A 23,927-nucleotide genomic window follows, 5' to 3' on the forward strand; every position below is an offset into this window, starting at 1 on the left:
AGCTGAAAAATTACCGGAAAAGCTGAAAATTTTCGATTTTGGGCAATGAGAGCTTAAGTGTGATAAGTCGGACTTTATATGAGGTTCATACGTTTAACTACTGACTTTATCATTGGCAAGTTATATTATTTGGTATTACTGTAGTAATAAACAATGTTCCTGGATTTCCTGACTTTCAAATTAACATGTGAGTGTTGATTAATGATTCATACATTGTTATTGATAATTACCGCAATTAAATGATTAAGATGGAGTTGTAATTAATGTTCTGTTTACCGTTCCCAAAAAACAATGACGAGATGCTGTGTAAAGCATATATTGAGGTGAGTTATTCACTGAAAACCTGATCCCTATATTGTTAGAAGTTACTATTTTTAGGAATAATATTATTTGATAATGACCAAAGGGCTAGATGGCCACTCAACGATAGAAAATAAACCGCAATGCTTCCTAATTTCATTGTTTAAATTTTAAAAAAAGAAAAATGTTTGCGTGAACGGCCACTAATTTTCACTTTATTATTTCAAAGTACTTTCCACATTGATGGATATGGACCTTGGGTAATAAGGAAACATCAGAACGCCACCTACTCCATATATCACTTATTTTTAGTCTGCCCATCGGGTCATATATTAACCGAGGACAAATGGCCAAAGCCAGCTTCACTTCCTTATCTTATTTAGAGATTTATGAGTTTCTAAAACTCTGAACAGCTCCCTGTGAAGCAACAGAACAACTTTACATACACAGTAATTCTCCCTCAGACCTGGAAACATACGGTTTAAATTTCTAAGAAATTTTATCGAGTAAGTTGTTCTGTTAATGTTTGTTCCGTTTACTAAAAATACTCGTTTTTTTTAAACCGAAGCATAAAAACACACTCAAAAAAAGTGACTAAAATGACTGCAACTTTAAAAAAGAAACCATAGCTCATTGAAAAAGAAGAAAAACCTGGTGTACAGGTCGGATGATGGGAACTTAAAACTCACATCAACACTTGAGGTGTGAGAAGAAATAGATTGCCTCTCTGGGCCTCTGTTCCTCCTCCGGTGACTTGTGACAGATATTTCATTACTTCCTGTTCTTTTCTCAGGAAATACGTAAATTGCAGGTGCATGCAAGAAACTATGCAAGCACCTTCCTGTATTTTATTGTATTCAGACGCAGTCACAGATAAACATGAGGTTTTCATTTATTTAAAAAATATTTTAATGCACCATTAATAAAGGGTCCAACGCATTAATACAAGAGAAATATTGCAAATAATATTAAAATAATCATCAAATTAAAAAGAAAAACAATAAAAAATAAAAGAATGGAAGGTATGTACATGTTTCCTCCTCATTGAGAGGAAAAGGAACAACATATTTACAGCTTGAAGTCAGTGTGTTTCTACGAGAAACAAACACCTCTACAATATTTACATGTACTTCTTTGAGTTTTTTTTTCCCTTTCATCTTTTTATCCTGTATTAAAGAGGGTTGGTTTGTACTGAAAGGCTTTCATTGCAACAAGAACTATCTTACACACAAAATAAAAAGTCTTACAAGTGGAAAACTAAAGTCAAACTTTGGACGGCCATTTGTAAAACAGACGCAACGAGGGCCGTAAACGTCCTGCCGTGTGCAGCGCATCTTCGTCTACGTTCCCCCCATCGACAGGTCGGACGCAGGACTTTTGTTTGCATTCAGCTGATTTAGCCATTTTTCAGGGAGGGGGGGGGGGGGGGGGGGGGGGGTCTTTTCGGGAGGGGGGGGGGGGGGGAAGCTAATGAATCCACACTGAAATAAAATAACGCATTCTGAAGATGCCCACTAGACAGGGTTTAAAAAAACCCGTACTAAACTAAACTTTAGAAAATACCTGACCAACTCAAATAAATGTGCCGTTTAAAAGCATGTGTAGCACACAGACCGACTAAGTTGAACACCCAACACTTTTTTTACTACGGTGGTTTGGTGGTAAAAACCTTTAAGAGCTGAAGGAGGAGGAGGAAGAAGAAGAAGAAGAAGAAGAAGCCACCTCTTTTGAAATAGGGAACAGTTGCCTTCGTGGAGCTAAAACACGTACACACAGATGGCAACAAGCAGTCAACGGCTTCTCAGCAAAGGACCTTTGCTTAAACTTGTGGTGGAAGAAGGAAAATAAAAATAGCTATGCTGATCCTGCAGATAAAAAATCCGCAGAAAAGAAATATAAAACACACGTTTAGCCACTACCTAACAGACCTATTTTTCACGGTGGGTTAAAAACAACAGTTCAAAAGGACAGAATATTGATGGCGGATCAGGAGAGGAACGCACAGCGGAGAAATGATAGTTTTATGGGGCGTGGATGCACTGGACCTCATTTAGCTGTAAGATACTTACAGCTAATGCAACAAAACGACAATACCATAAAAAACAGCGATAATATGATATAATACTATGAAATGATTTTTTATTTCATTTTATTTTTTTAAAAGAGCTCCAAAACAATCTTAACGCTTTGATATCTTGCATAACCGAAGACCAAATTGATTAAAGTTGTCGTCTTAAATGTCTTTTTAAAAACCCTGAATTTGTCAGATATACCTGTGCGTTTTTGTGGGTGTACGGGTGGTGTGTGGGAGGGTGCACGCGAGGGTGAGTGGGGGTGGGGGGGGTCGCAGGGCGGGATTTGACACTGGAAGAGTGAACGCGGAGGTCAGATGATGCCGACGTAGAAGTACAATACTGGTGTTTCGTTCCGGTGCCCACGGGTGCATGAATATAAAGACCTTTTAATGCACGGAGCAGTCCAAAAAATACTGCCACAGAGGGGCTAACGCTGAAGGCCCCACCCCCCCCTCCACATCCTAAACACGCATGCACAAAAGCCTTTCACACACACCAGCTTGCGAAAAGGCTTGGTGAATGAAAAGTGGAAGTGCGTTTGTGTGCGTGTCTCCATTTCTGGGTATTCTGGGTATTGTGAGGACGGAAGGGCGGGAGGGAGGGGGAGGGGGGCATCCGAGGTTGGCTTTGTTACCAGGTTTCCCCCCGTGACGAGGGTGGACCGGCTGCAGCGGTCCATTGACGAGTGACGAAAGGAAGCGCGTCCCCTAGTTGAGCGTCCCGCGGCAGTTCTCCGTTCCACACAAGCACGGGATCTTGTTGTCCTCCAGAGGGAACTTGTAGTCGTAGGTGATCTCCTCGTTGAAGGCGATGGCCTGCTTCGAGTAGATCACAATCTTCTTCTGGGACTCTATGGTGATGACCTTGGCGTAGCAGTTTGGCTGGAGGAACAGGACGCGCATTATGTTATACAGTCATCGGTCATGCGGTATATGAACTGGTGATTTGGACACGCAGGGCTGTGGCTTCTAGCTGAGAATAGACGGGATTATTCTGTTTAAACAAAAGTGACGTAATGTCTCCCTGGTGGGTTTTAGGAGTGAACAATGAACAACTTTTCAATGCTACATTGCGTGCCCGTCTTTTCTGTTTGCACAAGAGCGGCGTGTGTGTGTGTGTGGGGGGGGGGGGGGGGGGGGGGGGGCAAATGTCCATAAGTGTGGGTGGAAAGGCACATCATTCAACAATTGGTGGTTGGCAAAAAAACAAACTGCATTCCCGATGACCTTTACTTTTAGTTGAGAAATGAGCCGTGTTTGTTCAAAGAAACTTAGTTGGTCCATTTGGGCAAAGCGTTCAGACTCACAGTGCAGCAGTGGTTGATGAATCGGGCCAGGTTCCCACACTTGGTGGCATCTATAATGGTGTCGTGGTCCACTCTGAACAAGTAGCTGCTGCCGATGCCCTGCTGCGCGTAGCGCTTCTCTCGATTGTCAGCCACCATCTTGGGCGAAAAACACAAGCACAAGCGCTTTGTGTCAACGAGGCAGCAATTATGGACCAAAAAGTTGATAAGACCGTTGGACGGTATTACTGACATCATGTGATGTCTAGGGGGCGGGGCCTGTGGGGAGCGATTACCTGTCTGATGTTCTGACCCACGTACTCGATGACCATCTCATCGGCAGCAATGGGCTCCATGGCGAACAGGCCCCACTCGTGGATCCTGCTGCGCCCAAAACGAAGCTTTTTCTTACGGTACTGCAAGGGGACAAAAAAAAAAAGTAGAAGAAAATGCAGAAGTAAATGCAGTTTGAGTTGATTAGATTCTGAAAGCCACCGCCCTGAAATGTGACCCAGCCCTTCTGTCGGCTGGTGATCGTAACACGTTTAGGGGAAACAGGCAGCCTTCAAGATAAAGAGCGTATCTCTAATAACATCCAGCACTGTGCACATCTGTTATTTGTTGGTCAAGAAATAGGTCTGATGTGGTCACAAACGTGGTGATTAATCCGCACACGCATACAAAATGCACTCAAAATAGCTTTAAAGCTCAAGAGTCACCGCAGCCAAAGGTCGGGAAGCGGTTTACTCTTTCTCTCTTCTGCTCTTTGGATTGCACCCACAGCAACATGCTGAAAAGGGTGTTATAAAAGGAAGAGGAGGTTTGCTTACGTGTGATGAATATTATCAGACGACAGACGCTCCTGTACTACATTAAAGTAATAGAGTGCCAGCGCTGTTGTGCTCGTCAGAAAACTTTCACGGCGTTAAAACTCGCTTCCAGGACGGATCTCAACGACGGGAAACATCATCCGTCTTGTCTCAAAAATTCCAACCCTCCTAACTAAGACAGTCACTTTACCTGACAGAACAAAAGGGCTCTCTGTCCTACTGCGGCCTCAATGGGTCCACTGGGTTTGTGTTACGTAGCGGTGTGACTTTGGAAAGGAGCCAAACTGCCGCCTTTACCTTCAGCTGGTTGAGTTTGAGCAGGTCGGAGTCCATCACGGCCGTGGTGCCGATGACGGTGAGGAGGCGCCGCTGCTCCGAGCGTCTCTCCGAGAGGACCCGGTTGGCTCCCTGGCGAGAAGCACACAAGGGAACGTCACAATCAAAAGGGGCCACAGCGCGTCACTGAGCTGAAAGGGGGGTTTCTATAAACTTAGCCGCAACTACCTCATCACTGCGTACAGTGCAACATGACACATTAAAACAGCATGGGAGGTTTTCAAGGTGGTATTACTGAGTAAAAAAAAAAAAAAAACCATTACGTCTGTTCTAGCTGGTTTTAATTATATTTAACAACTTAAAAAAGGATGGATTGATTAAAGTATTTGGATTAAATACCACCGACATCAGTATAACAATCCATTGGCTCAAAACATGTGTACTGCTGATAGATGGCGGCGAATATGAGGTACAGATGAAAGAAGATTTGGCTGAATGTGCAGCTTGTGTGTGTGTGTGTGTGTGTGTAATTAAATAGCTGAGGCCGGTTTATGGATGAAAGCCATGTGTTTGAACAATAACAGGACTGATTAAAGAGAAGGAGGGAGGCCTCAGAGGTTCATAACTGACATGAACAGCTGTATAATTAAAAAGACAAGACCACCAACACATCATCCGAAGAACCCCACAATCTGTGCTTTGAAAGGCTTCCATGGAGGACTCCTCCAGGGAGAAGACAGAGTACCGGAGGAGGATGCCGGCACTTTGAGCATCGCACTGCGTCAAGTTGTGGTTCGAGTCCATGACACATGAGCTATATGAGGTTCCCTAAACCAAAGTTCACCGTGGGTAGTGGTTTAAAGGAACGTGTTGGCGTGACACACATCTTCCTCCAGTGAGCCACAGTGGAAAACACATCACAGAGACGAACAGTGACGAAAAACAACTGCACGAAGGATTTCCAAAACGCCAAAAGCCAACAAACTTTCCTTCCCGACGTGATACAAAGTGAGGAGATATTTCCCTTCAGAAAATAGAATCAGTCAATGCTGAAAATCATCTATTAAGGATTTTCCATAAAGCTGTGAATGCCTGTAGTTACATGAATGCAATTGTCCAAAAGCGATTTTCTTGTGTTTTGTGGGGATCGGCTATTTGGAAAAAACACATCAGCGTTCCACACATTTATGAACGCCGATTCCAGTTGGAAACACTCTTATTATGCCCAAATTTCCAGTTGATCTGAGCCAAACTGCTGTGGGATGATTGCATAATTCCATATAAAAAAAACAAATCGACCTCCACTAGTACATCTACACAATTACACCATCTCCCTTCCACTGAACTGTCAACAAATCTTCTTATCTCATGTCCATAAATCCGGGTCATGCACTCAACACACACACCCCCCCCACACACACACTAACTGATACGTGTCTGTGGGCCAGAGGTGCAACATCCGCTGCATCACCTAATCACAGTGAGGTGTCATCGATCTACTTGGTACGTGGAGCGGGATCGTTCTGCAGGAACGCGACCACCACAGATTCAGAGAAGCAACGCTTACCGAGCTGTCGATATTCTCCACCTCCCGGATGACCTGCTCGGGCAGGTCCAGGTCCAGATAGACGTCCTTCTCCTTGCGGCTGATGGCGTAGTAGCCCTCACTCCTGGCGCAGCCGGTCACGTGCTCACGGAGCTGTCCTCCCGCGGCCTTCTTCTTCCGCCGAGGATTTGGCAAATTAGTCAGTGCAGCCCAAAGGTCAAGGAAAACAGCGGGAATGCAGTGTGGAATGAACCAAAACAGAATCAGATTACGTAGCTACTTATTGATGGAAACCAGACGGTTGTCTGGACATTGGTACCCGGGAGGTACGCCTCACACGTGTGTTTGTTTGTTTTTATTTGTTGCAGGTCAGGGGTTGAAAAGGATATCAGTGTGGCTGACCCAGTGAGTATCATTGAGCCAGTCGGAGCTGTGGTTGTCCTGCAGCAGCTTCTCGTAAGTCTTCCGCAGCAGGTTCAGGTCTTCGCCGTCCAGGCCTGAGTTCCAGATGTCATACAGGATGGTCATCTGCTCGAACTCCCCGCGGTTGTCGAACTTCTTGGCCGGTACCTCGGGCGCGGCCGGGGCGGGTTTGGGCCAGCGCTGGGACGACGTCACCCCGGCCTCCTGCAGGAAGAGGCGCTCGCTCTTCCTCACGTCGTCAAGCAGCTCGTCCTCCGTGTCGGAGCTGGACAGCTCCCCCGACTCGAGCTCCTCCACGTCCACGTCCTCCTCAGAGTCCTGCGCAGAGGAGGAGGAACGTTACGAGAAACGAAGGATCAGAGTCCTCGGGGAGACCTCACCGAAGTCATTGTGTGCGTTTATATGCGGGGGTTGTTCCATTATTGATGAAATGTCATTTAATGTTTATGGAAAAAGGCGCACAGGTCCCTTTACACCAAACAAACAATGTGAAATAAGTTTATCAACACCAAGCGACACGAGGCTACGTCAGCAGGTTTATTAAAGACAGGAGACCTTTTGAGCCTGCTCCAATAAAAACAGCCTCGGTGTTGTTTTTCCTTTGTTTTTTTACCACCTAAATATACTGTCGCTTGGTAGCGTGTTGGTTTCCCCATTAAGGCCAACAAAACATAACTTCATATAGCTGGGGACAGTGAGACTATTATCATCTAATTTCTTTCATGCTGAAACGCGTTTACAAAACAAACAAAAAAAACATGCCATTATTACCCGAAACATGACAGACACGTTGTGACAGATCGTGACGAACTATTTATGGCCAAAGGACCGATAGGTTCACACGGACAAAGCAGAAGTCCTACGCACCTGTAGCTTCCGCTTCCTCTGTTTCTTGCCCGGCTGCTCTTTCTGTTTTTGTGCGGGCTGAACCTCGATGTTCTCTTTGTCTTTTCTTCTCCTCTTTTTGCTGTTGTCCTTTTCAAGTTCCAAACCTTTGTCAGCCACCATCTTCTTCTTGGCCGGCGGCGACGGCAGGGATGCGGCCTGGCCCACGTCCTCGGCTTCGCAAAGCACTCCCATTGCAGATAAGAATTCTCCCGCATCCCCTCTGGACGGCAGCGCCTCTCCGATGACCTCCTCCGGCGCTTCAAGCACCCCGGAGATGGCGTTGAGGTCCGGCGGGAGTAAGACGGAGGAGTCCTGTTTGGAAGTCCTTTTGGCACCGGGCGGCACCGGGAGAACAAGGGCTTTGCAGTAGTTGTGCTCCATGCGGACAACGACCCCCTCTGGGCTCATGACCAGGGCCAGGGCCTCCGGGGAGAAAAGGTCTTCCTCCATCTTCTGCTCCTCCGCTTCGTCGGACGTCTCCGTCTCCTCCGAGTCCCCGGCGTCGGGGTCCATTTTGAGGGCCACGTCCGCCAGCACCGACAGGTCGGTGGCGGAGGCCAGCTGCAGCAGGCTGGTGGCGCCCAGCTCCTCTCTGAGCCTCAACCTCTGCTCTCTCTCTTCCTCGTCCCCGTCTTCCTCCCTGAGGGACGACGCGGACAGGCTGGCCGTCCGAGGCCTGCCTCTGGACCGCTTGCTGATGGGGGGTGGGGGCGGGGCCTCCTCGAAGGCCATCCTGCACATGGACGCGTGGTCCAACGGCAGGTTCTGCACGGTGCGGCAGACCATGACGGGCGGGACGGGGGATTTGGGGGAGTCTTTGCCCCCGCCGCGTTTCCCGGGGGATTTCTGAGGAGAGACCAGCAGCCCCCTTTTGGACTCCTCCGGATCGTGGCTCCGTCCGGACGGCGGCACGGTGAGGGCGTTGCCTTCCCCTGGCTTGGAGGCAAAGGGGAGCAGCTGGATGCCCTGAGCGTGACGCGCCGAGGGGGACGGCGAGGAGGACGTGGGGGGGGAGTCGGCGGGCCTGCACGGGGAGAGGAGCAGTGACTCGCCCGCCAGCTGAGAGGGCGCCGGAGACGGCGGCGCGCTCGGCAGCTGCGTTTTGCCGTCGGTCTCGCCCGTGGAGAACGAGACGGTCTTCCTGCGTTTCTTGAGCGGGGGGAGAAGAACGACTGGGGACGAGGGACGCGGGTACGGCGGGGATGGGGGACGCTTGTTAGGTGCTGCCCTGGGGTCTGATGTGTTGTCCTTGGCTCCGCCTGAAAGGAGACAGGAGGAGAGTTTTTAAACGGATAAGAAACTTAGCTATGCAGAGTTAAGATGAAGAGATAATCCTTTGAACGTGACATTGATGTGACACTAACCGGTTTTGACCTCCGCCTTTGAAACGGCAGCTGCACGATTCTCCCTAAAGAAAAACAGGACGAAACTTCAAAGACGGCAATAATGACAGCGACGCAATAACAAGTCGACTTTAAGCGCAAATTCATTGTCCGAGATGTTCGCAACACGGCAAAACCTCTGACCTGGCATCTTTGTCGGTAGTGCTGTCCATGGTGGAGTCGTCCATGCTGTCCAGCCCGTCACTCTCAGCCCGCTCTCCTTCCTCTTCATCCTCATCGTCAGAGGAGGAAGAAGAGGAGGATCCGGAGGAGGAAGAGCCCGCAGAAGACGAAGAGAGGCTCTCATCATCACTATCAACGCTGAGGGCATCATCTGAAAAAAAGAAGAAAATATATTTGTTATCAATACTGCAATGGCTGAGAAAACATAATAAAGACATATTGATAAGATTAGAGGATGGGATTTACCATCAGACTCCTTTTCACTTTCTTCTTCATCCTCCTACAGATAAAAAGGCCGGCGTTACAACACACAGATCACAGTCAAATGCTGCCATCTAGCTTCCAATATGAGCCACAACACAATTCTTGGCAAACACAAAACAAATGAAATATTCATCTTATTTAATTCCAAATGCACCGAACATCCGTGTTTGTGCGTGTTTCCATTTTGACGGACACGTTTGATATAAATTGATAACGCACCTTTTCGGTCGAGGAGCCATCCGAGGTTTCCTCTCCCTCGCTGCCGAGCTCCCACGGTTTGCGATTCCGTGGCTTCTTTTTCCTCCTCTTGTTGTCCCTTTCGGCTCCGTGTCTGTTGGCCTCTGGCATCCTGCCCTCAGCAGCTGCAAACAAGGCACCAGGTTAAGAGTTACACGCAGCCCCCCCCCCCCTTCCTGATGAAATGCTCAACATCTGCTCAGCGAACCTTCGTCGTCCTCGTCCGGCGGGGTCGAAGGTCGCGGCCGTTTCAGGTCTCCCTCTTCAAGCTCCTGAGGTTCTTTCCTCTTCACCTGGACAGGAGGACACCAACGATATGTTAATAATATAACTATGAATTGAATTTTTTTAACTTTTCACATAAAACAACTCGTATTCTCCCTCGCATTGCACCAGCGCACAGGACGTGCTCTTATTCTGACAGCTGCTTTCGATCGGTGTATTTCTGTTTCACATTAAGATGAACTACATTGCAGTGCTGCAGTAACTAGGGCGAAACTATCAACTATTTAAACGTGGCTCGACGTTTCTTATGGAAAGGGATTCTGCGGCAGTGTGGTGCTTTTTACCTTGAAGGAAGGCAGTCGCAGCGCTCCTCGAAGAGACAACCCCTCCATGCCGCCGCTCTTCGCCCAGTCCACCAGAGACGTGAGGGGCTCCCGAGGACGGTTGACCTTCTCCTCTTTCTTCTCATCGTCCCGCAAGGCGGAGACCCCTCGAACCATTGTCTGGAAAGGCTGGAGGAGGAAACATTTACAAATTTGTATTTATTCCCTGTTTACAGCGCAACGCGGTTTCCTGATGGACGTGGACTGACAAATTCTAACTGTTGTCGAAGGCTAAAAGTAAAAGCAGCTTTGGAAAGCGACACATCTCATTGGCTAGTTTAAAGCCAGTAAGACGCTTGTATAAAAACTTTTGTTGTATGAAAAACAAAGCGCCATTTGTGAAAATGTGTCCGCTAAAAGACGCTGAAGGAAGGGGACGACGCGGTTTGTCCGACGTCACAACCAAAAAACTGCAAAACTTACCTTGGCCTTGGTCTCTTTCCTCTCCCACCACTCGTCGAACGTGGCAAAGGCGACGTTCTCCACCATTTTGCGGTTCAGGTCCCTCTGCATGATGTTCTTCATCTCCTGGATCAGATTGCCCAGGACCATCTGCACGGTGGCCTCGTGCGGGTTCTCAGCCAGCAGGGGAATCTCCTCCCCCGGCGCCCGGTACTCGTCCCCCTCCCCGGGCAGCATGGTGCCGTAGCCCGGCGGGGGCATGTAAGAGGGGTACTGCGGCTGCAAGACGTGTGGCGGCCAGCCGCTGTGCGGGGGCGGGATGCCGTGGTGGGGCGGCGGCGGAATCTGAGTGCTGTGGGGGTCGGGGTAGGAGTAGGCCATGTGGTGGGGCATGTAGTGGTGGTCCTGGTCGTAGGGCGCACCCGCCCCGCTCCCCTCGTGGTCCATGTAGGGGTGGAGCGTGTGGGCCGGGGGCATCGAGTGGAGATGGTAGGACGTGTAGTCGGCGGTGGCGGCCTCGCCCGGACCGGGGCTGTCGCTGGTTGAAGACAGGCGCAGCTGGTGGAGGCGACTCAACATGTGCGTCTGCATCTGGAAAGACATCGGGGCGCCGCCGCTGTACTGGCTCATCAGCTCCATGGACGTGGCATAGTCGTACATGTGGTGGGGCATGGGAGGCGGGTACTCTGGGTGCAGCTCCATGTGGGACAGCGGAGGGATCCCGGGGGGCGGCGGGGGCTGGAGGGAGTAACCAGGGGGGGGTGGAGGAGGCAAATGAGGAGGGTAGGAAGGTATGGGAGGGTGCATGGAGGTGCCAAAGTGCTGTGCAGAGTCAGAGATGGATGGGGACGAAGACGAGGGGTCCGTCGTTTGCGACGGCAGGGCGGCCTGGGACGAAGAGGGCGAGGAACCGGAGGCAACCGAGGGCTGGTGGGTGGTCACTGTGGTTATGGTGGTCCCCTCGTCCTCCTCCTCCGAGATCTCCATGTCTTCCCCTGAGGAGTGAGGGGACGACTGAAAGGAAACGGAGAAGGTTATTGCGTTTAGTCGGCAGCGTCTTTAACCACCGCTGGCAGTGGTAAACGCACGTTCACAAGCTGCTGATTCAGGGAGTGTGCTGTGGACGGATACCAATCCAGAAATAATAAAGGAAGGGGGTTAACCATCTTTTGTTTTTTCTGTGGGCTGAAGTTATTTCATTTTATTTAATTTCTCACACTGCAGTATGTATGTGTGTGTGTGTGCATTTCATTTTCCAGGGCAAAACTATGGTAACGTTACTTTTCCAGCAGGGCATCATAACGCTATTTTAGACTATGGTTGGCTTTTACACCCTGCAGCCCAGGTGTTAATGTAGAACTACGGGGGCCTTTAGGACACGTGAAGGGGAAAAAGGCTCTCTATGGGGTCAGTGTTTAATTAGTCTGTCCTGGGATACTGTAGCAACATGACATTGCAACATGGTGGACTTTTTGAAGAGGAACTGCTCACTGTGTCGACATGAAGGGCTCCTTTTAAGGTGTAAAACACAATTACTCTTTGTTGAGGGTGATTTACACTAATGACAACCCTGCTATATTATATTCACTTCCGGCTCAACCACCACCCTTACAGCCTTTAAACTACTTCTAACATCCGCATTGTTGGGCAACGCAAATTGAGAAACATGTACATTAGTCATAAAAAGCAGTCTGAACCGTTCAGCTGGATCGCGGGCTGCTGATCTCACCTGACTCTGTCCGTTGTACGGCGGCGTGTGAGCTCCCGTCCTGCTCTGTGCATCAGCAGATCCGCCCTGTGAAGAGTCCTCCTGCGCAGCACCCGTCCCAGCGAGAACGACCTGGGGTTCCTCTGGGGAAAGGTGGTGGGAGGAGTAGGCGGAGGAGGAGGGTGTGTTCGCCGAAAGCAAAGGGGGAGTCTTCCTTCCTTCTCCCCCCTTTCCGCGTTTCCTTCCTCGGTCTCTGTCCCCCTTCCGCCGGTGGTCCTTCTCCCCGCTGTCCCCCGCCTGACTACCACTCGTGTGCTCGCCTGCCGCGGTACCCGACCCGCCTCGTCGCTCTCCCCCGTCCCCGCGTGCTCCCCGCTGCTTGTCCTCCTTCCTATCGTCCTCGTCTTCCTCATCGGAGGCCAGGAAAGAGAACTTTGCCTTCTGTTCCTTGAGGAGCATCTCAATGCGGGAGTCGAGGCTGCTGCTGTGGTAGACGAACGGTAAACTCTCGTTGGTGGAGTCGGGCTCGGGGGAGGACGAGTCGCGTTGAGGGGGCGGCGGGGACCCGGAGGAGGAGGAGGGAAGATGGTGGGGGAGGGAGGTAGAGGACGGGGAGGTAGAGGAGGAGGCGACGGAAGGGAGGGCCGGGGAGGAAGGCGGCGGCGTCTTCGGCGGAGCGGGCGGGGTGCTGGGACGCCGCTTGGGCTTCGTCCACGGCTCCTCGCGCGTCGGACTCTCCTGGCTGAAGTCCAGCGTGCCGAGCGTCTCGGCCACGGCCGCCGCGATGACCGACGCCGGCGGGAGGGGCGGAGGCGGCGGCGGGGGAGGCGGGGGCAGGTGACCGGCGTGGTAGTCTTTGTCAGCACCTACCGGTGGCAGGGAACCCCGCTCTGCGAGACCGGCGGCCGCGACCCGGGCGGAGGCGTCCAATCCCTCAGGGGGAGCCGGGGCGGGCTCCTTGGAGGAGGAGAACGCGGAGTAAGATGAGGGGGGAGGGGACAGGCTGTTGGAGGAAGAGCGGTAGGAGTTGGAATTGTATCTGGGGTCAGAGCTGTTGGAGTAGTCACTGTCTCTGTCCCGGTCTCGATCCCGGTCCCTGTCCGGGTCGTGGCTGCTCCTTCTGCGGCTGCTGCTGCTGCCGCCGCCGCCTCCACTGTGGTGGTTGTGAGAGTGGTGGTGGTTGCGGTGTCGCTGGTGGCCGTGGTCGCCTGATCGGGCGCCCAGGCTGTCCCGCCGGTAACCCCTGTCCTCCCTGCGTTCTGTGTGGTGATGGGAGTGGTGGGAATGGTACTTTGTGGAAGAGTTTGTCTCTTGCTGGTGGTGGTACGACGACCTTCTGGAGCCGATCCCCGCCGCCCCGTAGCGCCCGCCAGAGTCTCTGTCGCGGTTGCGGTCCCGTTCTGACATCGGGGGCGGATCGTATTGGGCGGCAAGGGGTGGCGGAGGCATCGAGGAGTGGTGGGCCATGTGCGGCCCGGGCCCTCCGGCATTGGGGTAGGGGGGGTAGCAGGGCGGCTCGTTGGGGCGGTATGATGCGTTCGGGGGGTACATGGGCCGACCGCGGTGATACACCGAAGGTTCCTGTGCATCTTCGGAGTAGCGAGACACTTTGTATCCTCCGACAGTGGATGAGACTGCAGAAGACGAGGAGGAGGAAGGTAGCATGTCCTGGGGAGGGTAGCCGCTGCCCAAAGTGCCGGTGTTGTAGCCAGCATGCCTGCAGGACACAAATGAAGGATTTAACAACTAGTGGCTTCGTCCCTGATATAAACTTTCTGCTAAATAGTGACAACCAACCTGCCGCCAGTGAAGCCCGGTTCTTGCGAGAAAGGAGTCCCGGATCTGGAGCTGAAAGGAGTACCTCCTCCACCCTGAGATGAAGCAGAGGAGCCTGGGGTGAAGGGACCTGCTATGGAGGACGGGGGCGTGTCCAGACGCTGATCACTGAACCCGGTATCCCCGGAGCCAGGGGTGGCACTTCCTGAGGAGAGGGCCTGGACCCCTGCAGCCAAAACCGTGAGCTCGCTGGAGAGCCTCCGTCTGACCTCTGTCGACTGTGAAGACAGAGGAAATATACATTTCATCAAGCCTCGATCGTCATTAAGCAGGTGATGCGAGGGATTGACTAGAGGAATACCGTGTCGGGCTGTGGTTGTGGCTGTGGCTGTGTTGGGGCCTGAGGCGGGACCCTGTCCGTCAAAGCTTTGCCTCCCAGAGGGACGGTCTGAGGAGTGTAGGACCTGTTCACTATCAGGTCGTAGTACTTCTGCCTCTGCTGGCCTGGGAAGATCAACAAAAGCCACGAAGAGACAAACAAATAGAGGGCTGGTAAATGACCTCAAAAACAGACATATACGGCATCTACATCCTATGAGTTTTTTATGACCAACTCCATCAGGTTTAACCGAGAGACAGCGTATGTTTTTGTTAGTTTACAGGACATCCCAACAACTGGCTGACAGATTTCAGCTCATGTTTTTGGGAAAAGAAAGGAGGGAGTTTTCCTACTGTTGACACAAACTGAAAAGGTACATCGAGCTTACCTTTTATATCCAGCTGAGCATGAATGATGTTCCCCATGACAGAAGTGTTGTGCAGTTGCTTCACTGTGTCCTTGGCTCCTCTGGTGCTGGTGAACAGCACCCTGGCCAGGCCCAGATGCTTCCTGGTCTTGGGGTGAAACAGGATCTCCATCTCCTCCACCTCCCCAAACTTTGCACACATTTCTGCCAAGAAGGGCTCCTTTATATTGTCATTGAGTCTGGCAAAGGTCACCTCCTTGAGGGGTATGGGACCCACATAGAACTCATCGAGCTGTGAATAAAGTAAGTAATAATTTGTCATTCCATTATATGAAGCAGCGTGGATGCGTGACATGAATGTTGACCAGATGTTCTCACCTTTAATTTCGGCACTGGCAGGGACAGTTCTGTATACCTGGACCATAGTCTCCGGGGCCTGGGGTCCCGCAGATCGCCCACGGGAGGAAATCCAGAGTCCTGGGAACATTTTGATTAGATTCCTTCCTGTGGCAATCAAACTTTACAACATATCTGCCACATACAGAGATAGACAGCAGAGAGATGGGGAGCTGAAGGGGCTCCGGGCGGCTTTTCTTCTTAGCTCTATATGTATATTTTGAATCAAGACTTTGTTATATTGATCACACTTAATGTACATCAAGTGTATACATTTCTGGCATTATATACATTTGATTTTGGCAACCTACTGATAATTTAAACTGTTTATATTGTGTTGCTGTGCACTACATATATTCACAGTCTTTCCCAGTTGGCATCCAAGCTGCTGCCCAACAGTTTAATCACACAGGTTGCAGCTCATATTATAGAGGATCAAAAACATGGGAATCGACCCACCGGCACACTGAAGTGAACTCCATCGTATCGGTAGATTTTCTGTGCAACCCGCCGCGTGGCTGGGTCCTGGACAAGTTTGTAGCTCTGCCACTGCAGACTGACAGCTTTTTGTGAATCTGCCCCACCGTCTGGATCCATCCTACAGCTGAGTGTCACAGGACAGCCATGATTTCTCACGCACACACACACACACACACACACACACACACACACACACACACACACACACACACACAGAATGCTGCAGCGCCGCTACAATGAGCTACGCTTTAACAAACGTAATGAGGAGAAATGCTGCAGTGATTACAGTCACAATAAGTTTGGCCTTTGGCGGTTTGTACAATGTATGAAAATGTGACAGAAGGCAGAGCTGCGTCACATCAGTTAGCCAAACAGGAACTTTTCCGGACAATTGTCGGCAAAGAGTAATTTTTCTAAAGAACGAAGCAGCTTAAACGTAGCGGCGCTCTCCGTCTCGACAAAGACGCTGCGTGCTGTCAAAACAATGACCAGCGTTACGTCACTGGCTAGTCAGTTCAGTTAGCAACATGCTAGCTGCAGCAGCAAATGGCAAAGAAACTATGGTTTCCGACGCGAAAACAGAGTTCACGTTAAACTGATAACAAACCGGGTGACTAACTACTCCCCATGAGCAACAAGATCGGTGGCTCTTGCATGAGGTAACGTTCACTAACGTTAAATGACTTATGCCTTAACGCTTTAGCTAGTGCAAGTTAATGCTGCCGTCGGCTAATGCTAACTAGCAAGAACACTAAGTTGGGAGGCAAACTCTGATGGTGTTGCCATCTCCCGCACTCATTGGTGACATTTAATCTGTGGAAATAAAGTCGTGCACCTGTTTTAGAGGCTCTGCTAACTTGCTTTGAACTCCGGTCCGCCTAAATACAGACCCCACTTCTTCGAGGTCTAGTGCCCGCTCATCCGAAAGTAGCAACCCGCCGCTACAGTGTAGGCAGCTACATCCAGGCCCGGGAGACGAACAAGAAAAACACTGAGACCCTGACAGAAAAGGGACATCTCCGATCCGGCGTTAGGGCAAAATCGACGAGCTAATATGATGCCGCTACCATTCCGGTACTTAGTAAAATCAACGAGACGCCTTTCCGACCGGCGAAGCCATTGCTTTCGCTCTAAAATCCATATATTGTGAAGAGAGCGGCCATCGCGTAACCAACCTGAAAGCCTCGCCTGTTCGCCATCAGTGTTTGCGAATGCAGCCTACAATTCCGGACCAGCACTTTCTGCAAACGTGGTTAGCGAAAAAGAAAAGAGCGTTACAACACGGAGGTGCAGTGTGCAAATCAATAAAACAAAAAAATATTTTGAATTAACGAATGACGTTTTTTCATCAACAGACGCATTTTACAGTTAGAAAATATATTTGAAACTGCACATACCAATCTAAACCCGGGAAGGTGCCCCCTACGGGCCTACTGGTGGCACTGGTGACAATTTAGGCAGCGAGAGTTCTCCCTCAGTGCCTTCATGTAGATTTCGTCATTAGTGAATGGCGAGGAAGCAGTAGTTTACTTTGTCTAAAGCTTATTCAGGTGGATGAACTCAATCCATTATGAAAATAAAGATTATTTATTCAAAATTAGTTGCAGCTCATCCAACTACAATAGTAAAATCATATTTTGATAGAGCAATCAGGATGATTTATTTGTTTCTTACACTATGCTAATGATACTTAAATATACATTATAAATTAGAATTTTGGATGCAGGCCTTTAGTTGTGACAAAACGTTTCTATTGTGTTGGTATTTTTACTAACAGATTGACAGATCACAGCTATAAGTACTCCAATCTTCTATGAATGTTTACCTTCAGCTGTCCAATATATTTGAATTTTTTCAATTATATTTTTCAACGTAACTTTGTAACTGTGTACTTTGTTTCTAAAACTTTTTTTTAACCTAAAATCCTTTCCTTTTTTCCATTACATTTTTTGACACAACATATTTTGACATCTATCCATATTTTTTTAAATTATATTTGTAAAAAAAAATTAAATTACATTTTTTGACCCAACATATTTTGACTTTTTTAAATCCATGACATTTTTCAACCTAAAATACGTGGACTTTTTTTCACCTGATATTTACCTTTTTTCCATGACATTTTTCTTCACAACATATTTTGACTCTTTTCATCCATGACATTTTTCACATAACCTTTTTGACCTTATATTTTTGGCCAAACATATTTAAATTTTTTCTAAAACATGACTAATTTTTTTTTTTTGACTAAGATTTTTTTCCTACATTACATTTTGACACAACATATGACTATTTTTTTATGTGGACTTTCCTTGCAAAAGATTTGACCTAATATTTTTGGACTTTTCCATATTATCGACATATCTATTACATATTTTGACTTTTTTCATCCATGACAATTTTTTTAAGACACATCTTGAATTGTTTTTCCATTCGGCTCTGTAGTATTAATGTCTCTTAAGCGTGTTCATTCATCTTTAGTTATTTCTGAGAACAAACTCAGTTTTCTGTTGAAGGGCTGCGCTACATCTTTAGATAGTGGGGACAGAAAGCACTTCACAGGATTCTTGTGGTTCTACATACAGACTTACATTTGGTTAAACGCAGTCCTCGTTTCCATCGAAGCTTGTCAACCAAACGGATGTAACCACATCTAGTGGGAGACTGCTGACACAATCTCAAAGTTAAGTTTAGCATGAAGCCTCACCCATTCTGCTCCCTGTTATAGACCCTCACTCTTTCAACTTCCCAAAGGGTCTGTAAATCAGTTTATAGGGTTGTATGGAACCGTTTATCAGTGGCCTAACAACTCAAATCAGATCCAGAAAAACAGACAGTTCTCCAACAAGCTCCAGTGCATTTAATTACATCTACTCAGATAATCATTAGAAACAGCCTGCAAAAAAACAACCTCAGATATAAATTAAAATTTTCTTGATAGTATCTTTCAAAGATTATACTAATGCGAATGAATTTCAGATGAAAACACAGCAATGCTTTATAAAAATGTGGCTCAAAACCACCACACAAAGTGTGTTCTTTCCCGGCAGATGAAGATTAAAAGCTTGACAAGTGACACGGCTTTCAAACAGAGCTCCAGTTAATTGACGAAATCGTAGGGCAGAAAAAAAAGAGAATAAAAAATTGTGGTGATATGTTGGAGGAAAAAGTCCCTCCCACTTGGCATGGACAGTCATCTCAGTCATTTGTGGATGTAGAGCAGCTGGTGAGGGAGACTGCGGAGGTTGACACACCGGGAGGCGCAGGACGTGTGTGTGTGTAGAGCGACTGAGAGCCAGAGAGCAGCCGAGCACTGCCTTCATGTGTGAGCTTGTGTCCTCTGTGGAGGTCCTTCACATGGCTTTCACTTTGATCTGCTTCATCTTCATCTGCTTCTTCTCGATCTTCTTCTGCTCACGTCGCTGGGAAGCTTCCTGAAAAATACAAAACAAATGTTTGAAACGTTATTTGCTTGCTTTACTTTAATGGGGTTGAATGATAATGTTGGGAAGCTGCTGATTTGCTTCGAAGCTGAAAGTTATATGAAAAGATTGGTTGATTATGATCATGCAGCAAAAGGTGGGAGCTGGTTTAGCTTAGCATCAAAGCCACAAATAGGGGAAAACAGCTACCTATCCAACATCACCCCACCAGAAGCTCGGACGCCCAATTAACAAGCTTTAAATGGTTTATAAAAAGGTCAATACAATAAAGGCAGATTAATATCTGTAAAAAGCAAGTAAGCAGCTTTCTTCATAAAGGTCCTACTGTCCCCGTCTTTTTGTGTGTGTGTGTGTCCTCTCTAACCTCCAGGCGACGTTGTCTCTCAGGGTCTTCCTCGCTCATGATCCTCTCCTTCTCGGCCCTCTTCTTCTCCTCCCGGCGGGTCTGTGCGGCCTCCTGCCGCTGAGCGTGGGTCTGCTTCAGGAAGTTCTCCTCCACACGAGCTCGGTTTCGGTCAGCTTTCATTTTGCCCTACGTATGCCGGGAAGACAGAACGCACTCAGTGTGTGTGTGTGTGTGTGTGTGGTCATCTGGATGCACCGTGAGGCTCCACAGCGCTACAAATCCTGCTCACCTCTCTGTTGAGGCGGAGCTTCTTGACTTTGTCGATGCTGTAGATCACCATGTTCATGAGAGGCAGCAGAGATTCCATGTCTTTGGGAGAAGTGTTGCCCATGCCAGGCACTACCCAGAAACACGAAACAGAGTAGATTAAACATTGAGGTTAAATGATGGGGGTCATGAGGTACAGTGACTATATGAAAGAGGAAACGCTCACCATTAAATGTAAACAACAGCGTCCTCTTGGTCTCAGGCAGCTTTAAGGGCTGACCCTCCCTGAAAGATAAAACAAACTTATTGCCACAGAAAAACTATTAAAAATGACAAATATTCTCCATGACAGAGATAAAAAAAAGATTACATTATTACTTACTCTTGCATAACTTTTGGACCAGAAAATTGGTCCGAGAAGTGGATGGACTCGATCTTTTCAGCATTATTAGTGATATAATGCACCATCTAAAAAGACCAAACACATAAAGGGAGATGTACTTTAATAAAACAAGACCTCTGTTATGAAAACACTGAGGCGGGCGTAAAGAGAAATCACCTTATTGTCCATCACCCCGTCCGTGACTTCGCCCATCTCACTCAGAATAGACAGAGAGTCAGGGAGCCCAAACTTGGCCCCTGACTTGGGCTTGTCACCGCAGAACTCACTCTGTGGAGAAAGAACATTGTTTGTCCATAAAAGGAAAATACCTAACAGACTACAAATAAAACATCTTTTCATGTAGCAACAGCATCACGCATTATTTGATGTGAAGAAGTCGTGGTTTTTTTTGTTTTTTACCAAGTCCTGCATCTCCTTCTGGAGCTTCGCCATCACCTTCTTGGTGCCAATAGCAAACACAAAAGTGTCCATGTCGTCTTCATTAAGAGTTACTTTGATTTGCTGCAAACAGAGAGGGAGACATCAACTACTTTTAGAAGCACATTCCAGTGCTTCGTGTTCCCTGTCAGACTCGATGGACCAACACGCACCACTTGATCACCGACGGGCCTCATCATCCTGGCCAGGACGTTGAGCAGGTCCTGCCTCTTCAGGAACTGGAGTAGATCAAATGAAAGAAACATTACGGGACGCCTATTGATCACAATACAGCGACACAACGCAGTCGCACACATGAAGACATTAGTCCTACCTTGAGTTGGATCAGCATGCCTTCACAGCACACACGTCCGGAGCACCACAGGTTGTAGATGTGCTCATTTTCCTGATTCAGCTTTCCTGTGCTCACCGCTTCTTTACTGGTGCCGTCATCACCTGCACACACCAATCAACACGAGCTGTGCTTCATGCCGACTGTTACGATGGCAGCCTCTGCATTCCCACACCGCTGAGGAACACTCACCGACTAGTGCAAAGTTGCTCTCTAGAAGCTCCTTGTGCGAGTTGAACCAGGCCTGAGCGAGGCGGCTGTTCTTGTTCTTGCCAATGAGGTAGTTCATGATGTAGGCCAACAGGCCGGTGACCATCAGGATCTCCATGTAGTAACTCTCCCAGCTGTTCTGCAGATGTGCCGGAACCTGCAGAGAAACAACGAGCGTTCACTTGTATGGTCAGATACTTGCATGCGTCTTTATAATAGTCAGATATACGTTGAATATTTCTCTCACATAAAGAGGGACGTGATGTAAAATATAATATTAGATATCATCGATCTAGCTCTAATCAGTGCAAATAGAATAACAGCAATAAAATACTACAATTTCAGTGATGCTATTGTTGAGCTTCCTTGACATGTAAATTGCCTGAACTACAACTATAATGCTGACACCAAATGCTTGGAAGAGAGCAGATCACAGTCAGTAGAAGACGGAGGAGTGTGAAACACACTGAGAAGATCTAAACTATAAACCCAGTTTACCGTGTGGATTATGAGGGGGTCTTTCATGGAGTGGCCCTTCTCCATGTCTCCAATCCCCTCAAACTCCTCCTGGTCATATTTACTGTACATGTCTTGATCCTAGGAAAACATTCAGTTGAATTAGCTTTGCTACGTTATGAATTAATATAAAACAAAGACATTTAAAAAAGGATTTATGATGAAAGACGTGGTCAAAAGCTACGCATTTATTAGTGAATATTAGCGACAATGTACCTGTGCCTCGGAGTCCTCAAAGCCATCCAGTCCATCCTCCAGCTCCACAGTGGCTTCATCTTCATCCTCCTCCTCCTCCTCTTCAGCCTGCGAGGACGGCGAGGCACGAGGAGAAGGAGCCGTTTCTGCCTCCGCCGCTTGGTCGTCGTTCGTGTCCTCAAACTCAGCGAAGTCATTGTCATCAAAGTCCGCGATGTCCTCGCCGTCGTCGAAGTCATCGTTGTAGCGTCCCCTGGAGACGGGAAAGGCCAGGAGGAGCAGCAGGGCGGGAACCAGGAGATGCGCACTACGCATGGTGGCACCTGCACCAAGAAGGAGTAAAAGTGAATTAAAGCAACGGGCAGGAACACATGAGAAGTAGAGCGTGGTGGAAGAGACAAGAGAAGGTCAAATGCAGAGGTTTAACACATGATCATCAACAATTATACGTTTCAAATGCACAACTCAGTTGAGCTAACTGCCAACTATCCTCTTTGAGAGGCGATTGTGTATCAGTGTGTTAGTGGGGCTGCTTGGGAGCACGACATGCTATAAATCCATTAAGGTGTGGTGGCAGTGTCCACCTGGCAGACCCCAGATATTTAACTAAATAGTCCAACATATAAGGCCTCAGCCAGTAGGTTGTAACCGTGACAAGAGCCCAGGGTAAAAGTCGACCACAATACAGCAACTAAGGCAGGCCCTGTCCTCACAGCGGGCATTCATGGGACGAGCCCCAACGAGTAGGAAACAACTGCTACGTAGATCTGTCACGAAGTCACTTTAAGTCACTTTAAAAGGGAACGACGCTATAGCATATCAGTAGCTCGGGGTTAGCGATTATTATTGCTACACTAAAAATGCATTACTGGCACAACTTGGAGGCTAAGCGAGGTCACGTTTAAAAAGTTGCACTAGTTGGGGGTTAAATCCGGTGAATATGCAACCAGAGATGTCGCTAGCCCGACGAACTTTAGCCGAATATCCAACGTTTGCGGCTCGCGTGCTAACACGGTCGCGTTAAGTGACGTCGAGGACTAACGGCGGTGGCATTCAAGTGATAAAAATCAATTTGTAGTAATTCGGCGTTAATGACTTAAAGGAGGAAAACGCACATCATAGGCGACCCATCCCCCAGCACCCCCTCACTTCATCATTAGCTGCTCGCAAATCTGGCATTAGCATGCTAACGGTGGCTAACTAGCATGGCACCTTGTTGCTAGCAACCTGATACTGGACGGAAAGCAGTGCCGTTCTCTTTTATACGACTCAAATAGTTAGTCCCATTCCAACAAAACAACTCGATGGACCGAATAAAGAGCGTACCTGTAAATTGACTGTAACAATAAACGTTCAGGTCAAGTAGCTTGAACTGTCCTTGTACTAATGTTTCCCGTTACGCCTGAAGCAGGAGTACTCGACTTAGGACCAACCTTTCAAAGCAAAAGTATCGCAGTAGGATATCTCAATTACCCCCGTCAACGCTGTAAAAATCACGTGACCGCCGCAAATCTGTAGTATTCTGATGAACTCCGGGGTTTTATTTTGAAATATTTTTTACCGGATGTCTGGCCTTATCTTTGGTGCCAGTATCATAAGGTGGATCTCAGCCCTGCTGCGCCTCGTAGTGGTCACAGTATATAATTACAACGGTTTCAATTTTAGTGCGTTTTATGTTACAGTTTCCACTACTGTCAATAGATTTAAAGTAGTCTGCAAACAATTGTCTTCCTGGATTCATGCACTATAAAATCTAACTCTTTGTATTTTATAGTACTACAATTACACTTAATATTATTTTTATTATCACGTGCATATAATTATTATAGTTTATAGACAATATACAATATCTAACCCATGCGTTATTTATCTATGTCATGTGTTTTTGTCGTGCCTTGTTTATAACGTTACGTAATTGTTAACAACTTCAAGCGTTAATAAAAGCCGTTTGAGTTTATCACTAACGTATTTAA

The 23,927-nt window shown here is 48.1% G+C and overlaps 2 protein-coding genes across 4 annotated transcripts; both read right to left on the reverse strand.

The window, feature by feature from the left end:
* Positions 1-1,830: 1,830 nt before the first annotated feature.
* setd1a (SET domain containing 1A, histone lysine methyltransferase) lies at positions 1,831-17,010 on the reverse strand. Of its 2 annotated transcripts, none has more exons than XM_037476002.2 (21): positions 16,981-17,010; positions 15,785-15,929; positions 15,308-15,406; positions 14,951-15,221; positions 14,545-14,687; positions 14,205-14,461; positions 12,429-14,124; positions 10,721-11,713; positions 10,259-10,426; positions 9,898-9,982; positions 9,672-9,814; positions 9,435-9,468; positions 9,150-9,339; positions 8,988-9,031; positions 7,603-8,882; positions 6,702-7,053; positions 6,334-6,515; positions 4,788-4,898; positions 3,957-4,076; positions 3,682-3,819; positions 1,831-3,256 (listed from the first exon to the last, which is right to left on the reverse strand). In XM_037476002.2, exons 2-21 carry the CDS (start codon positions 15,920-15,922, stop codon positions 3,083-3,085), a joined length of 6,618 nt encoding a protein of 2,205 aa, XP_037331899.2. In that variant the 5' UTR covers positions 15,923-15,929; positions 16,981-17,010; the 3' UTR covers positions 1,831-3,082. The 2 variants fall into 2 exon arrangements, with proteins under 2 accessions (XP_037331899.2, XP_037331900.2); XM_037476003.2 differs by having other exon boundaries at positions 16,641-17,001.
* Positions 17,011-18,648: 1,638 nt separating this feature from the next.
* Positions 18,649-23,476, reverse strand: ccdc47 (coiled-coil domain containing 47). Of its 2 annotated transcripts, none has more exons than XM_037477183.2 (13): positions 23,388-23,476; positions 21,976-22,277; positions 21,742-21,840; positions 21,226-21,400; positions 21,016-21,137; positions 20,855-20,920; positions 20,664-20,765; positions 20,421-20,531; positions 20,244-20,329; positions 20,088-20,146; positions 19,884-19,993; positions 19,613-19,780; positions 18,649-19,239 (listed from the first exon to the last, which is right to left on the reverse strand). In XM_037477183.2, the coding sequence occupies exons 2-13, from the start codon at positions 22,267-22,269 to the stop codon at positions 19,159-19,161; spliced, it is 1,473 nt and encodes a 490-aa protein (XP_037333080.2). In that variant the 5' UTR covers positions 22,270-22,277; positions 23,388-23,476; the 3' UTR covers positions 18,649-19,158. The 2 variants fall into 2 exon arrangements, with proteins under 2 accessions (XP_037333080.2, XP_037333079.2); XM_037477182.2 differs by having other exon boundaries at positions 23,281-23,419.
* Positions 23,477-23,927: the final 451 nt, after the last annotated feature.

Source organism: Pungitius pungitius, chromosome 12, assembly GCF_949316345.1.
Source record: "Pungitius pungitius chromosome 12, fPunPun2.1, whole genome shotgun sequence".
In the NCBI taxonomy this organism is placed as follows: Eukaryota; Metazoa; Chordata; class Actinopteri; order Perciformes; family Gasterosteidae; genus Pungitius; species Pungitius pungitius.

What these genes read in the sequence shown, in the direction of transcription:
- setd1a (XM_037476002.2), bottom strand. Translation starts at nt 15,922, where the DNA reads ATGGATCCAGACGGTGGGGCAGATTCACAAAAAGCTGTCAGTCTGCAG. An exon ending in CACAACCACAGCCCGACACG is followed by an intron (nt 14,462 to 14,544) that starts GTATTCCTCTAG and finishes CTGTCTTCACAG; the next exon opens with TCGACAGAGGTCAGACGGAG. An exon ending in TCACTGGGTCAGCCACACTG is followed by an intron (nt 6,516 to 6,701) that starts ATATCCTTTTCA and finishes TTTGGGCTGCAC; the next exon opens with TGACTAATTTGCCAAATCCT.
- ccdc47 (XM_037477183.2), bottom strand. Translation starts at nt 22,269, where the DNA reads ATGCGTAGTGCGCATCTCCTGGTTCCCGCCCTGCTGCTCCTCCTGGCC. An exon ending in GAGCAACTTTGCACTAGTCG is followed by an intron (nt 21,138 to 21,225) that starts GTGAGTGTTCCT and finishes TGGTGTGTGCAG; the next exon opens with GTGATGACGGCACCAGTAAA. An exon ending in AGAGACAACGTCGCCTGGAG is followed by an intron (nt 19,240 to 19,612) that starts GTTAGAGAGGAC and finishes TGTATTTTTCAG; the next exon opens with GAAGCTTCCCAGCGACGTGA.